Below are 16683 nucleotides of genomic sequence, written 5' to 3' on the forward strand. Positions count from 1 at the left end.
ATAATAAAAAAATACTTTAACGAAACATTTTATTTTGTTGTTTTGATGAATACAATACAAATTCAATTTAAAAACAAGTTTTTATTTGTTAATCCTTCCATATTTTTCTTCGTTTAAATGTAATTGACTTAATAATTTCCCTTCAAAATTTTAAAGAGACAATGTGTTTCCTCAAAAATCATATTTTTAAAACAATTTTATTTCTAATAAAACGATATGTACCTAGTATCCTTCTTTTTGTTTTACTAACAACAAAAAGTTATTGTATTAGGAATATTTTACATTTAATTTGGTAAATTGAATAAATGAAAGCATCCCACAAAGACATTGTTTTGAACAAACTGATTGTTTTTAATTGAATAAAACTTTATTTACAAGAATCAAACTCTTCATCAAGTCTATAGAAACTCCTGTTTGTGACCATCACTTAGATTGCAGCTACATTGATAATAAGGATTAGATGGCATAAACACATGATTTATTTTTGTTTTGTGTAAATAAAAGTTTACTGTTTGTTCATTAAACAGTATGTATCAATACTTTGTTAACCAAATACATAATTTTAAATTATTATTAAAAGTTAAAAGCGAATTCTAGTAAAATTTTGCACAATTTGTAGTTTCAAGCAATTTTTGAACGACTTCCAATTTGAACACTGTTAAAATACAAATTATACAAATTATACTTTTTACAAAATAACAACTTGTACACAACATATAATAATACCAATGTTACGAACAAACCAAAGATAATTGATAAATTTCCTTGAATTCTTTTTAAACCATGGCCGTTTTAAAAATGTTTTCCAATCTTCACTTGCATTCATAAGATCATAGCCTAATATATGGACCTTGAGTCTTAAATTTTTATGTTTTTTTTTCTAAACACGTCGCCAAGTTCATCGATAGATCAAAACTGAAATTACGACTGATACTTACACACGTTTTTATAAATTAGTATACTAAAATCCAAACATGTAAATAATGATATCGTTTGCCAATACCAAACTGATGTTGGAAGTAAATGGTATGTATTGTCTTTTTGCTATAAATAATTGTAGTTTGGTTAGCGAAACGTCCTTTGATGCAAACACATGCACAATACTACTGTGCAATTTTTTAAACAAATTATGTTGCTGAATAAAATTTGAATTTTGTGGAAATATGTACAATTGTTAAAATCTTATTTTAACGTTAATGATAAAGACTCTTTGATCCAAGTAAAATTTAACAACCTTAAACGTTTGACTATGAGTGAAATAATTAGAGGTAAATTGGGTCTACTTTTTTTATCTGATTAATATCATTGATTGTATCCAAGAATGTGTGTTCAACCGAATCATCAAATTTATGCATCCAAGATTTTTTCAAAGTTTTGCTATCATATTGATCACTCAAAAACAACAGAATGCAACACAAATGCAACAAAAAAACGATGATGGATATTGAAATAGTTTGAAAGCAACGTAAATCTATAAATTAACATGCCAATACGAAGTTAAATGCGATAATATTCTATTCTCTTTCATACGTCAGGCTATAATATTTTCTTAAAGCCGTGACAAAACTGTCCACAGTAGTCTTCTTAATATCACAGAGATAAATGTTTTCAAGACTAGTCTTTTTACCATGTGATTCAAGGAAGTTATCTATGGCCTCCACTATCCACTCTGTGATCTCTTTAACAGGAAACCCAGAATGACCTGTGTATAATGCTGGTATCGCAAAGCTTGTAAATTTCTTTTCTTGGGTCTTTCTCATGGCCTCCTGCACAACCCTTACAAGAGATTTTTTTTCTTTCTCGTGATCATTTGACCACGATTTACCACCGACATGGGCGACCATTTTACCTCTTAGCTTTCCCGCAGAGCTACAAAAAACTTCATCTACATCAAGTTGCTTGTTTGGCTTCTTTGCAAGGTAGTCCTTACATTCTTTTTGGATTTCAACACCACCTGAAAATAGGAGACTTTCATGTACTGTTTAAACAACAGGTATACATAGTCAGATACTACAAAGAAACGCGTGCACATATTTAAAAAAAAAAAAGAACCAACATATATAAAAAAAGAAGATGTGGTATGATTGCCAATGAGACAACTGTCCACAAGAGACCAAATGACAAAGACATTAACAACTATAGGTCACCGCACGGCCTTCAACAATGAGCAAAGCCCATACTGCATAGTCAGCTATAAAAGGCCCCGATAGGACAATGTAAAACAATTCAAACGAGAAAACTAACGACCTTATTTATGTAAAAAAAATGAACGAAAAACAAATATGTAACACATAAAAAACGATTAACAAATATGTAACACATAAACAAACGATTAACAAATATATAACACATAAACAAACGATAAACACGGAATTACAGGCTCCTGACTTGGGACAGGCATATATATACTTTACCACACCGAATGAAAAACCATCTAAACAATATATGTTTTGTGTAAATTGTGTGATGAAGGTGTAAAATGCAAACGCAATTTATGGAAATCAGCGATCTTAAATCATTTTAATATCAGGAATAAACACAAAAACGTATGAAAAATATCAAATTGAAATTTCTGCAGCAAAAAAATATAAATATGCCCAGATCATTTTAAATTTCCTCACAATTTCTTTTGTATTAGTTTACAAATATTCATGTTTTTGTATCTGTTGAAGCGTATTACAGAAACACAGTAACACTGAAACCGAGAGGATAGATTATATATATATATATCTTAATTTATATATACGATGAAATGTACCTTTAATAACAAGATCATGTCCAACACCACAACTGAGTTCAAGGGATCGACTGGAACTGCATACAATCACGTCGTTGTCAAGATCGGTGATGTCGCCGACTATTGTGGTTATTGTCTGACCTGTTTTTGTGCTGAAATGTGTTGTACCACGTACCTTCTTGTCCGGATATTTATGAAAGATTTTGACGTGCTCCTCAATCGCTTTTGCATTGTTTTTTGGAATTGCAAATATTATAACTTTGTTATTTTCAGTTGTCACGATGTTGACATGGCCACCTTTCTTTTTCTTCATATGCTCTACCTCCTGGTTCCACTCTTTATTGTCAGGTTGGGTATCAACATCAATGGAAACTTCCACTACAGAGTCTTCGACCAATTGTGCTGCACTCTGAGCCGAAGTTTTCGTCAAAGAATACATCACTAATGTGTTGTCGTTTTTTACTTTCCATGCACCAAGAATTCCATTTTCCTTCAGTAGATTATCCAATTCTAATTTTACATCAGGCGTTTGAAGAAACGCTATCTTATCGGGCGAAAATCCACTAATCGGTACTTCTGCTACTTTTTGAAGGGCTTCGGCCACTTGCTGCTTTGCAACTGCTACAATCCCAGCTGTTCCAGAAAATTCTATGATGTTTCTGTCTCCTTTTGGTATAATTTTCATTCCTTTGAAATCTTTGCAAATGTCATCAAGGACCTTTCCATTTGACAGTAAATGTATTTCAAACTCTTCAAGCCTTTCACTTACAATGACGTCTGCTGTAAACAGGCGAACTTTATTTGTTGCATCAATGAAAGGGATCTTGTACCCAACAATCACAATATAAAACCTTGTTTTATCTTCGTCTATAAAAACTCTTTTGTCGTTCGTAACCCGGATTTCACGAACACGCTTTTCCAGAAAATTCCATTCATCCTCTTTAATTTTCTCTTCTGTAACATATAAAGTTTCTAAGAACTGTTGTACTGCCCTTTCAACACATCTTCTCCATGTGTGTGCTTTCTTTTTAAAGTTTTTCATATATGGATCCAAACAGCATTCAATGATCAAGGAGCTTTCATCATGGATACTCGACGACCATTGTATTTTGGCATATAATTGTTGAAGACGTTCGTCTAAAACTTCCTTGCTTAATGGTGATCCTAGGAGGAACTTAATCTTATTCATATTTAAGTTTGCAATTTTTACTGGGCTAGGAATCTCGCTGTTATGCATTTCTATTGTCAAGTCGTGGTCTTCGAATTTCAGTCTCCGACCGGAAAATCTTTTCAAAACTAAAAACAAAATAAATAGATTAGCAATACAGTGTCTTAAAAGGACTTAATAGTAGGTATCGGTTAAAACATCTAAAACATAAATCAAGTTTTTTTAAAATCTACTTAAAGCTCCTAACATTTACAAGCTGATTTAATTTGCTATGATATTCAACCTCTTTTGCTGTGTTTGATTGATCAAACCTACCATCTGTGTTAGAAAAGACAACTTTACACCATCCTTCATCCTCAGCCATCTGTACTTCACACACTTTGTCTTTGCCGGACACCAGCATTTCATTGAAATAATCTTCTATCCTGTTAGGTGGTGTACCATTAGGAAATCCTTGGACAATAAAACTATTTGACTCGTCAGACTCCTGGTATTCGCTCCCTAAAATATACAATGCATGATATAATTATGAAATAATTCTTTTTAACTCCATTTAATTTTTATGCATTTTTATTTATTTTTATATTTAACGATTAGGGTAACTCTGAGGTTAAAGTTTATCAACAAGGCGACAAACATTGTCCCTCACTGAAAATTTTTATGATTTCGACACATCGACAGCATCATGTCCTCCCCTTCATTTATGTAGCTAACTACGCCTTTTTTAAGATATGTCATCCATAATCAAGAGTTGTAAAAGAAAGACGAAAAGAATATTCAACTCATCAGTCAAAAACATACTGACAATGACAATGAAATAAAAAAGAAAACCGACGAAAAAGACAAACAACAGTGCATAAAACACGACATTGAAAATTAGAGTAAAAGCAAAACGAACCCCACCAAAACAAAAACGGGTATGATTTGAGTGCTCCAGAAAGGTAAGCAGATCTTGCTCCTCGTGTGACAGTAAATGATGGTACATCAGCGCAAGAATTTGTTTTTAAATTCATTAAGGACTACATTTTTTCCTCTCGTACATATCGTTCGAGTTGAATCAAAACAACGATGCTTTTTTCTACATTGATAGCCGAGGCATCGGCAACATGTAACAGACTTTAAATATTGATACATAATTGACCCAAACAATATTAAAAGCACAATATTGACCTCATGAATTTATATAGTTCCCTCATCAGGGTACATTGTTTCAAAAGCATCGACTACAATTTGAAATAAGGAGATATGCCATGACAGTATTTTGAATAAGTCAAACGAAAAAATCAACGATGCAACCTATTTCAAAAGAACAAACGATAAAAAAAACATACAGCAACCTAAGGAAAATGAAAAAAAATTACAGACAGCAACCAAAGACAACCCCTTAACTACAGGAAAAGGTAAAATAACAAAAATACCCAACTCTAAGGATATTCAAAAAAGGAAAATCCCTTAACCAATGTTAACTTGCTCTAGGACAGGACCATATAAAATATTGCGAGGTTAAACATGTTTGTGGGTACACGATCCTCACTCAACCGATAAGAGTGACGTAACAGCATGTAGGCTATATCTAGTGACGTTTCACAAAGTAAATGATCTGACACGGCACGGATAGGATATTCATGTGCAGATACGATAAATGTCCTTTTATTATAACAATAATAATGATCGTTATTATTATTATTATTATTATTATTATTATTATTATTATTATTATTATTATTATTATTATTATTATCATAATTATTATTATTATTATTATTATTATTATTATTATTATTATTATTATTATTATTATTATTATTATTATTATTATTATTATTAATATTATTATTATTTTATTAATTTTATTATTATCATTTTTTTTTAATTACTTACCAAAGTCATCATCATCATCGTCCTCCATATATGCGTCCGATGAACCTGAAAATAATTGTTTTCATTTTTTGTTTTTGTCTAGGCTGGCTTTAGATCAATGAATTCAATGAACAGCTATTTAAAAAAATATCGAATCTTTGTGTTCCTATCTCGTTGTTTATACTCAACATGTCCATCATATTTCATGAGAATTGTATTAAAATGTAGATACATGATATCACCTACACGTCTCATTTAGATTGACCAATCTACATAGAAACGTAAAACCGTCAATCAATTCATAAAATTGGCGCAATTATATGGGTTTTTTTTGGGGCGTAAATTATACCTTTAATTTCTAAGTTAAAGTAGGGCAAAAGTAGCATTGGCGCAAAACAGTTGTGGCGAAATGAGTTTATTTTTGGTGCAAACATATATCGCCTCAAGAATAAGCGTATAAATGCATGGCAAGGTGAGAACAAGAACAGAATAACACAATAAATCTGTGTCTACTACGTAGCTAGTTGTATTAAAAAAATCATATAGAGCTGCTAATAATTCTTTTATAGGTTTTACACTCAACACACATTGTTGCAGATTATTCACACATAGATCGGCACACTTTGGTAACATTATGATTAATATCCTTACCACATTTATCTTCAGTTTCAAAACATTCCTCTCCATTGCAGAAGAAAGCTACAAAACATTCAACATTTTATTAAACAATAGATGGAATGCTTCTTCTTCTTTTTTTTTCTGAATATATGATACTTTATAAATAAAAAGATGTATACTATATTATTTTATTTTGCTTTAAACGTTTTGCTTAACCATAGTTGGCAACCTAAGAAACTGTAATAATGCAGTATGTTGAAGGGAAATTAAGTAGATCACATGGTCAATTGAAAACAAACAAAAACACCTGATTATATTTAAATGGCAAAATAGATCAACTATATATAACTCATGAAATCAAAAGCAGGCTAAACAATAGATGCTTGTTGAAATTAAAATCGACAACCGTATAATATCAATTTTAGCTTTCAGCAAGATTTCAAACTATCTCATAAACTTGGTTTTCAGTGTGTCTACTTACCCTCTTCTTCTTCATATTTGTCACCATTTTCAATTGAATCTGTAAGAATAATGATAAATGTTTGAAATTTATACACGAGTAGGTGTGTTTTGATTTTGAATTTTCTTAATACTTTGTTTGTTACTTTGAAATTTCGATTTCCTTTATGTCTTGGCACTATAATTTTTAAATGATAGCTGTTCCTGTTCATATCACAAGTAACTACATGTATGTTGTGCTTTATATGTGTATTTGTTTATGTTTAATTTATTCATTTCACATTAATTAAACAGCAATCAATGTTGGAAATATGCATACCTGTTTTGTGTTCTACGCATTCCATTTCTGGCAAATCTTTGAATGGAACTCCATTAACCAACAGTTTTAAACTGTAGGTCCCGCAGTTTTTAAATGTACAGTCGGCCTCATAAACGCCCTCTCCAATTTCTTTAAAATTAATTCTAGCTCTTTTTCCAGAGCTTTCCTCGTTTACTAACAATGACACGTGAGCTGATTCATCAACTGGTTTTGAATTGGAATCTCGCAGAGTAACTTTGAAGGTTTTGCTTAGATATCTGAACATTGAATTTGGTATTGACAAATTTGATGTGTCAGGGTATGCATCGGATGATAGAACATCTCCCAATGTTTTCACTTTTTCCTCGAAGCATGCACCTTTGCCTTCAATGAAAAAGGTGAGCTCCCTGTGTATGTTTGCCTCAGTCTCAAACTCCAAGGTGTTCAACTCTTCTAAGTGTTTATAAATCGTTGAAGTTAAAGTGAGGAATGCAGCAGGATTCTGAGATAAACAGGCCTGTCCTAGAAATGAAGAACCATGAGATAACATGCCTTTTCTACTTTCTAAATCTACTTTCTGATTTCTTAAGTCTTCTAGCTTTTTTTCCGACATTGTGTTCAGCTTTTCTAGCAAAATTTCTTTTCTTTTTTCCATCAAATGAATACAACGATTGAAAAACGATGTTATTTCTAACTCAGCTTTAATCGTTTGTCTGCTTACATCATCAGTTTCGTCCTTCAACTTTTCTTGAAGTCGACTAAGGTTCCTAAACTTTTCATTTACCACATCTGCTTTAGTTAAAAGAAGATTTTTTTCTTCTTCAAATTGATTAGTTATGTCTTTTCTAATATGGTCGTTGCCGGAATGGTCCTCCATCCAGCACATACTACAAACTGCCTTTTTGCACGCCTCACCTGCACAATATATGTCCAGTGGGTTGTCCTTATGTCCGGGTATTGTACACAACATTTCCTGTTTAAAATCGGAGACATCTTTTATATCTGCGATGGCAATGATTTTATGATGTTTACGTCTTCGAATGTTTGTATGACTTTTTCTGCATGGTGTACATAGAAACGTTTCGCAATCTTGGCATCTATAGTCAGCGATTTTACTATCTTCACAGTTCTCACATGAAATGTCCTTGCCTTGATGAAACGTATTGACAAAATTCACAATGTCTAATCGTGTATAATCGACAATAAACGCGTCCGACGAACTATCAGGTACTTCATACTTCCGACTACAAATTGGACATGATAATTGCGATTCTTCAATACCATTATTCACACACGAGGAACAGACAGTGTGAAGACATGGTAAAACTATTGGTTGCCGGTCATCTTCGTCAAATTGATTCTTACATTGCATACAATCTAAATACTCTTTGTTGATACCTTCACATTTATCAAGGCCTTCAACTTCCTCTGACATATTTGAACTACAAGAATGAATAAGTATCTTAGACGTGGTTACCTGAAGCTTAACTCATTATAGAGTGTTTATCGATATACATGAATATATTTCTATACGGAGAGTTGAAAAAAATATAATGCTCTATATCAAATTAAGAGTTGCCTCTAATAAGGTTCTACGACAAGTAATTATAGTTGAACTGTAGTAAGTACATGTTGAAAGGTTGAAATTGTGTGGAGGGAGCAAGCCACTCAACACGCTTCAGAAACAGACTAAGAGTGTAACTCTTTTTCCCATATCAAGTTCTAACGCGTGTTAACATGGTTAACCCACCCACAGTGTGTGTATTTACCATTTTTGTCTATCTGGACCAAAACTGGTTAACCCACCCACAGTGTGTGTATGTACCATTTTTGTCTATCTGGACCATATGTTATTCATTGTTTGTCTTTGTTCTGTTTTCTGGGAGGAGGGGTTGCTGTTAGTATATGTTGTCTGGTATGCTGTCTAATTGTTATTTAATTCATATTATTCTTTAATGCATAGCACTAAAGGAAAAATAAAACATGTTGCCATATGTGAATTCAAACTAGGAAAGGCGGGAAAGCAAGCTGTCAAGTAGATTTCAATCATGATGGAGATGGAGTAGCGTTTTATACATTCAAAAGATTTACACACCAATCTTTTTAAAAAATGATATTCTTGTTTATGTAAATAAAGGCAACAGTAGTATACTGCTGTTCGAAATTCATAAATCGATTGAGAGAAAAAATTCAGGGTTACAAACTGAAACTTAGGGAAACACATCAAATATAACAGAAGAACTACGACACAACAGAAACACAACACTAAAATGCAACACACACAGAAACAAAATATAATATAACAATGGCCAGTTTTTGTGACTAGCCAAATCTCCCGTTTTTATGGCAATATTAAATATAACACTAAAATGACAACATTACATGACAGGACTACTCTACACTACAAGTAAATGATAGAACACACAAGACAGAGAGACACACAAATAATAGCTACCAAATAGTACCAGGCTTATAACTTAATACGCCAGACGCGCGTTTCGTCTACATAAGACTCATCAGTTACGCTCATATAAAAAAAGTTCGAAAGCCAAAACAAGTACAAAGTTGAAGAGCATTGAGGACCAAAAGTTCCAAAGGTACAGCCCGTAACAGAGTAGTGATCGAATTCGCGTTTCTTTACCGTCAGAATATGTTACGTTATCGACAAACTTATTTCAGAAATGACATAATTTAATTTTCTTCATCGACAAAATATTTCATGTCCAACGTGTAAAGTTTCATTGTTTAAGTCGAAGTTTTTTTAACATAGTAAAACATTTTTTATAATCAACCTCTGTCATTGGCATTTTCATTTTAACGGTAAAGGATCAAATACGGGATCTCCGAAGATTCTATCATTTGTTACGAGGAAATCATTATTCAATCGAACATATGTCTTTGTTCATGACACATATTATGAAATACAAAGGAGTTGAAATGATCAAAAACTTTCGAACTGACGGAAACAAAAATACAGAATCGACGAGATCATGTTACATGTAACTGATCTTAGCTGTAGAAACAGTTGGAGCGACTTGGATAAAATCTTTATCAATTTAATATAAGCGATAACAATATTCATGACTACAATGACAAGCATTAGCCTTTCAAAAAGGGCTAGTCGACTCTTAGCTGATGAAAATGGAAAGTGCTTTCGCTTTGTAGATTAATTCATTTACTAGAATAGCCATGTGCATCAATCAACAAATTTTACCACACACGTGAGGTCACACGTTATGAAGTAGTATATATATCGTTTAAGGTAACACGATACCGAATGACATTACGCCACGAGTTATCGTTCCTGACGTTATCGAATAACGTTCACACATGTATACAAGCCAATGCAGCAGGTTCTGCAATAACAACGTGATCTTAAATAATAAAAAAACATGTTGGTAACTATGTGACATTTTTAACGGAAACTTTTTCTAGATGCAGAGTGCCAAGAGTTTGTATGCACTACGTAACAGTTGACTTATTTGACATAGATTGCTTTATCGTTTTCCGGCAATTCTTCTGCTCATTTAACATTTACAAATGTATTACTTTACTTTTAAACATTTTGTTTCTTGAACATTTAAGCATCTGCAAGATTTATCTATATATGTTCTTATGAATAAAAAACTCAGTGTTGTCACTTTATTTTATTCTTGGTTTATTTTTGCAATAAAAATACTTATTCATGATGCACGCCGTATTCCCATGAAATTTTCTTTTGAACGTAGAATTCTAATCTATAGAAACTAAGAATGATTTGTAAAAAAACAGGAATTGTACAACTATTAATTCGTGTTAAAATGGTCGTCAAAAACACCGCTCGGGCAAAATGGAAAAGGGTTATCATCTGGATGAGAATTCGAATAGAATTAGGCGAAAAAGAACAATACATTGTACAATCAGACTTTGAAACCCATACAGAAAATAGTTTGTTAGTATGGAATGTAAACAAGTGGTTTAACTTTGTTATTTTCCCAAAAAACTTTCCCTGTGTTCCAAGTATAAACAGTCTCTGAAATTCATTGGTCTGTAGAGAGTAAATCCGATATAGTTTCTGTAACATTTATAAAATAAAGTGCTAGCTTTGTAATCCTATAGACCAAATCTACATGGGACAGACAGCAAATTCGGAATGAGGCCTGAGAAAGTTAACGTAGACTGAGAAATACACGAGAACTTGATTCGGCAAAAAAAAAAATTAAAATCAATTCAGGTCCAGGTAAAGTCTGATTAAAGTCAGCCCCATGTATCCATTTGCGTATATAAACGCAAGTTGATAGTCAGGACTGGCTGTAGTCAGACTGGTTCCGTTACATTTTTTCTCTCTCGAAATTTACAAGCAAACGACTGACTAAATTTTTATTCAAACGACAGAAGGAATTTTGTTTCCTAGTGAGTACAAATACATTTTATTTTTCTGACAATGAACATAAATTTTTATATTTTGTTTTTATTCTACGAATTACACCACACGTTGTTGTTTACGAAACTCCAGAAGATTCGACTATTTATAGATAAAAGTTACCTGTGTACCAATATCATAAAAATGCATGATTAATGACCAGGCAAAATCTAATTGCTAAAATAGAGAGGACAAACCCGATACTCTACGGGATTGAAGGACATTTACTAGGTTTGGATTGTCCTAACCAATCAATAAACTTTGATTATTCACGTCTCGTAATATCTCAAGTTCCAATCAGGTAGCAAGAAAAATTCACGCACTGACTGTCCATCGTTCACTGAATTCTTAATATCGACTCCTAGGAGCCGATAAGGAGCCGATAATAATAGGAGCCGATAATAATGAATTTATTGGAGTCACATCCACTGTTTCTACTGTAAACATAAACTCGTCGGTTAGTGCAATAAAGACACTTTTAAAGATTGAGATTGTTGGTTTATTCTTTACACCTTCGAGGTATTAAAATTATTTCAGTGTTTATTTAAAGTTAAATTTATTTTCAAATCTCTTCTGTTTAAAATTGTCGGAACCTTCCGTTTAAGATTTCTGTGGTAAACTATTTATTCTATAGTTAGGACCATTTTATAATAAATACCCTTTTGTACAAGAATACTTTCTTTATAGAAGTATAGATCTGGTGGTTAAAGATTTTTTTTTATAACTTTCATTATTGTGACGACGTGTTATGAAATTCAGATTAATTTATAAATGAAGTTGTGTATACATTTTTGGTCATAAACACAAATCTTTTAAACAGTTCGACGAGTGCGTCAATGTTACAGTAGTCTGTTTACTGTAAGTTACTAAGCTTGGCCCGATTCATCTGTCATTTATGGAAACTTATTCACCACTTTCTGAGACATTCATTTTTATTTCACCATCCGACATGGAGCTACATTTGTAACTAAAGGAAAACTCTCAAATTAAAGAAATTTGACATGATATACTGAAACTTTCTTATAATCAATTAAACGACTGCTTTTCTTAGATATGTGATTTTTCATGGTCAAACTTTTTCATTGTTAACGGACATTTTGAGATTTTTTATTGTAAAAAAATGGTGTTTTTTTTAAAGAAATCAACATTCAAAATTTAGAACTTCATGAACATGTACAGGAAGCTGAATTATTGCATATCTATGTACTACTTAAAATTGTACTTCGATCTGTTGCGTCCTTAAAATGTTCTGACCGTCCTAAGATTTAATGTACGGAAATGTTTCGGTAAATTAAATTCAAATCCGAATTGAATGTTTATGACACACAAAAAGAGAAACAGAATCTCTTGATAACCAAACTTATGTACACGTTGGGGCGATTTAGAGCTTTTCAGAAGAAGTGAGATTCCACCCTTGTTGAAAGCCTTGTGACCTCTATATTTTTAAATTCCCTCCGTTTTTCTCATGGATGGAGTGTGGTCTCTCTGTAAATTACCCCGTATCTTTTCATTTTCCTATTTACCGAAGGTTCCATGTGAAAATTTTCATTGGATCATATCTGTTAAACTAAATGTACAAAACAGGCATTTTCATTGCAAGAAATAGTTTTGCTCGTTATTTTGTCATATTAAAAAAAATTCTCAACAAAATTTTCCCGTTTAAACTGTACTAGAAAAAAGTTTGGCATGTGAAACGGACGAAGACATATTTTAACAGAAGTACAAATACCAGTCCTCCCTTTTGTGTATACATATGAGAAAACATTTCAAAGTTATTGATTGAATTCAAATCCATCACACATACGGTACACATTGTAGTCCGAAAAAATAAAGGACTTCATTCCTATGAAACACCTTTTTAATTGTTTACCAGACTGAGTATATTTCTTTTAGTTTTGGGTAAAATTGTAAAGGAAATAATACTATCAAGACGTCCTTCCATAAATCTTTTTTTTTCTGTTCTGACTTTGAAGAAATGACTACTTTGCGCCCAATCGAAATGGTGCATGGACATATTTTTCATTCATATTAATAAGAATTATTTTCAATATTATCGGTATTAAACTTGATTATCGACACATGAAAGTTTGTCAGCATTGTCAATCTTTTTAACGTTAAAGTACAAATAGTTCGGTCACTCCTCAATTAAGTTTGTCGATAACGTAGCTAATTTTGACGGTAAAGAAACACCAATTCGATCACTTCTCTGTTACGGGCTGTATCTGCCTGGATAAGAAAACCCTTAGTATTTAGAATAATTCATACTTTTGCAAACATAATATTTATAAAAATTACTATATAATAGACATATATGTTAACATCGAAGTGGTGACTAACTACAGAATAAAAACGAATACGTAAAACAATCTAAACCAGCACATACAAAATGGGCAGAGCCGAGTTAACCGAAGAAATCGACGCACAAAGTGACGTCACATTTCAAAAATTTCCCAAAAATAGGATAGAATTCAACATTAGGTTTGTAATACTGATATAACATGTATTAATAACAATGAAAATTACAATACTTAGAATGAAATTCAAAACAGTGTGGCTGTGGCCATTGATTGACACATTAAATTCATCCATTGACTGGGACAATTTACGTGAACGTTTGTCTGTAACGACCACTGTTCACGACGTACCTACGATAGACATTTAAACTGTGGGGTCACCAAAGGTTTCTTAACGCCTTTAATTATAAAATAATTTGAAAAATTAATCAGGAATAACCTTTATGTTTTGATTTATATAATTGATATAAATCAAAACATCGTGTTATTTCTGATTAATATTTCGAATTACTTTATTAAGGTGTGGAGAACCTTTGGTGACCCCATAGTTTAAGTGTCTTTAAAAAGTACATAGTGAGCAGTGGTCGTTACATACAAACGTTCACCTAAATTGTTCCAGTCAATGGATGAATTTAATGTGTCAATCAATGGCCACAGCCACACTGTTTTGAATTTCATTCTAAAATAATATAAAATGTTTGTCACTCCCTACCCTTTACGAAATGCTTGTTTAAAAATTCCTGGATAATCAATCCACCTTTTCAGAGTCATCTGCAAATGTTGAACCTTTATAGATATTGGTGTAAATGTAACAAAATTCCAATCTAAAACATTTTGACAATCTTTTAATATACAAACTTTCTTCGTCACTAATATTACAGCTTGATAAATGAGGTTGAAAGCTATGTTATAATAAAGAAGGTATATACAACTGTCATTCTGTTCCTATGAAATTGAAGGCTAAGTTTATAATTAGTCGTTTCATATATTAACGTAGACTATGAAGATGTGGTATGATTGTCAATGAGACAACTCTCCACAAGAGACCAAAATGACACAGAAATTAACAACTGTACGTCACCGTAAGGCATATGTAAAACAATTCGAACGAGAAAACTAACGGCCTTATTGACATAAAAAAAAATGAACGTAAATTTTCGTAAAACTACATGTAACACATAAACAAACGACAACCACTGAATTATAGGCTCCTGACTTGGGACCGGCACATACATTCATAATGTGGCGGGGTTAAACATGTTAGCGGGATCCCAACCCTCCCCTAACCTGGGACAGTGGTATAACAGTACAATATTAGAACGAACTATAAAAATCATTTAAAAAAGGCTTAACTCATCAGATGGACAAAAATACATGTGGACGTAGCCGGGTTACTTGACTGTTTGTTTACTAGTCTGGCCTTTGTTAGACTGGTATGATTTTTAGTTTGAGTTTCTTGTGTATAATTTGGAGTTTAGTATGACGTCCATTATCACTGAACTAGTATGTATATTTTTTAGGGGCTAGTTGAAGGACGCCTCCGGGTGCGGGAGTTTCTCGATACATTGAAGACCCATTGGTGGCCTTCGGCAGTTGTCTACTCTATGGTCGGGTTGTTGTCGCTTTGACACATTCCCCATTTACATTCTCAATTTTAGTGTTCATAAACAGACACAAAACTCCTCCAAATTGAGGACACTGCCCTTCTGTATCTTAGTATGTATTTACCTGACACAATTTGAAATAAATATCCCCGAAAAAATCATTTGAAAAGGTGCATGCCAGGACAATGAAATTTATCTATGGCAAAATAATAACTTTATGTTAACTCAGTTATTGGTCTTTCTATACGTTTTAAACTTGATAATAAAGTTAAATTGACGTCGAAAAAACGAGGCTTTAAAAAGCATGAATTGTATTGCACATAATATATATTAGAGTCAATAGTTGTTTACCTTTCACAGCAGTCACCCCTAGAATCGACCAAAAATAAAACTTGTGCTAGTTCTACTTATAATTGTATTCATAACCAAATCGTTGATCGTCAAAACCATTGAATGAACCTGCAATGAATAGACCTCTGAATAGCGTATTCTTACTTGTTTTGCAATTGATTAGGTACAAACTTTGCCGTTCTTTAAGATAAGCTGCACAAAGTGAAGCAAACCATTTTTACATGATAATCGAATGAACAATTGACAGTCAACAACAAGTTATTTAAAACAAATAAGCAACATCTTAGGTGAAGCTTATATATAATTATTATATGATAATTAGAGAAACTTTTTTTTACAAAAAGGAGACACTCTAGTTGAAATCTAACAGTAACTTACTTCGGGAAGCTAAAATCGAACAAGGAAGTTCTTTGATTGATATTCCAAGGTAGATAATCATTGGATCTTTGTGTCAATGTCATATGACAGTGGAAGTGCGCATCGCAATTCGCTTCAAATATTTTTTATATCATTGGTCATTGCTTGTATCGAAGGTCAAGAAATACGTTTCGTTGGCAACGAAGCCATGGAAGCATGAATCATGCATGTTCTCAACAAATGGAAATTAAAATACAAAGTAGGTTTTTTTCTGAATTGTAAAGACCTATTTTGAGTAATGAGCATAACACCACATCTTCCTATATCTATATTCATATTTTATAAAGGTAATTCTTGTAATTTACATTGTCAAATATTATAAAGCTTCATCAATCATATTAATATAACCAACATCACATGTCAACCCTTTTTCGACAGTTTGTAAAGGTTCTGTTACTCCTTTACTAAATAGGTTATGCGCACATTTTGTTTCTTTTGCAATGCGATAAAAAGTGAAATCACAAAAATACTGAAA

At 32.4% G+C, this 16683-nt stretch overlaps 1 protein-coding gene across 3 annotated transcripts; it reads right to left on the reverse strand.

Moving 5' to 3' along the window:
• Positions 1 to 15: 15 nt before the first annotated feature.
• Positions 16 to 16647, reverse strand: LOC139514360 (uncharacterized). Of its 3 annotated transcripts, XM_071303476.1 has the most exons (9): positions 16170 to 16647; positions 15792 to 15899; positions 7162 to 8582; positions 6865 to 6903; positions 6417 to 6464; positions 5787 to 5831; positions 4221 to 4406; positions 2759 to 4033; positions 16 to 1954 (listed from the first exon to the last, which is right to left on the reverse strand). In XM_071303476.1, the coding sequence occupies exons 3-9, from the start codon at positions 8573 to 8575 to the stop codon at positions 1515 to 1517; spliced, it is 3447 nt and encodes a 1148-aa protein (XP_071159577.1). In that variant the 5' UTR covers positions 8576 to 8582; positions 15792 to 15899; positions 16170 to 16647; the 3' UTR covers positions 16 to 1514. The 3 variants fall into 3 exon arrangements, with proteins under 3 accessions (XP_071159577.1, XP_071159574.1, XP_071159575.1); XM_071303473.1 differs by lacking the exon at positions 15792 to 15899 and having other exon boundaries at positions 16170 to 16295; XM_071303474.1 differs by lacking the exons at positions 6417 to 6464; positions 15792 to 15899 and having other exon boundaries at positions 16170 to 16296.
• Positions 16648 to 16683: the final 36 nt, after the last annotated feature.

Source organism: Mytilus edulis, chromosome 3 (genome assembly GCF_963676685.1).
Source record: "Mytilus edulis chromosome 3, xbMytEdul2.2, whole genome shotgun sequence".
NCBI lineage: Eukaryota > Metazoa > Mollusca > Bivalvia > Mytilida > Mytilidae > Mytilus > Mytilus edulis.

Excerpts from the sequence above, each read along its gene's own strand:
- LOC139514360 (XM_071303473.1), bottom strand. The coding sequence starts at position 16,252 with ATGACATTGACACAAAGATCCAATGATTATCTACCTTGGAATATCAAT. Across the intron at positions 5,832-6,416 it reads TGAAACTGAAGATAAATGTG|GTTCATCGGACGCATATATG; the intron begins GTAAGGATATTA and ends AATTATTTTCAG. Across the intron at positions 4,034-4,220 it reads TGTCTTTTCTAACACAGATG|TTTTGAAAAGATTTTCCGGT; the intron begins GTAGGTTTGATC and ends TTTTGTTTTTAG.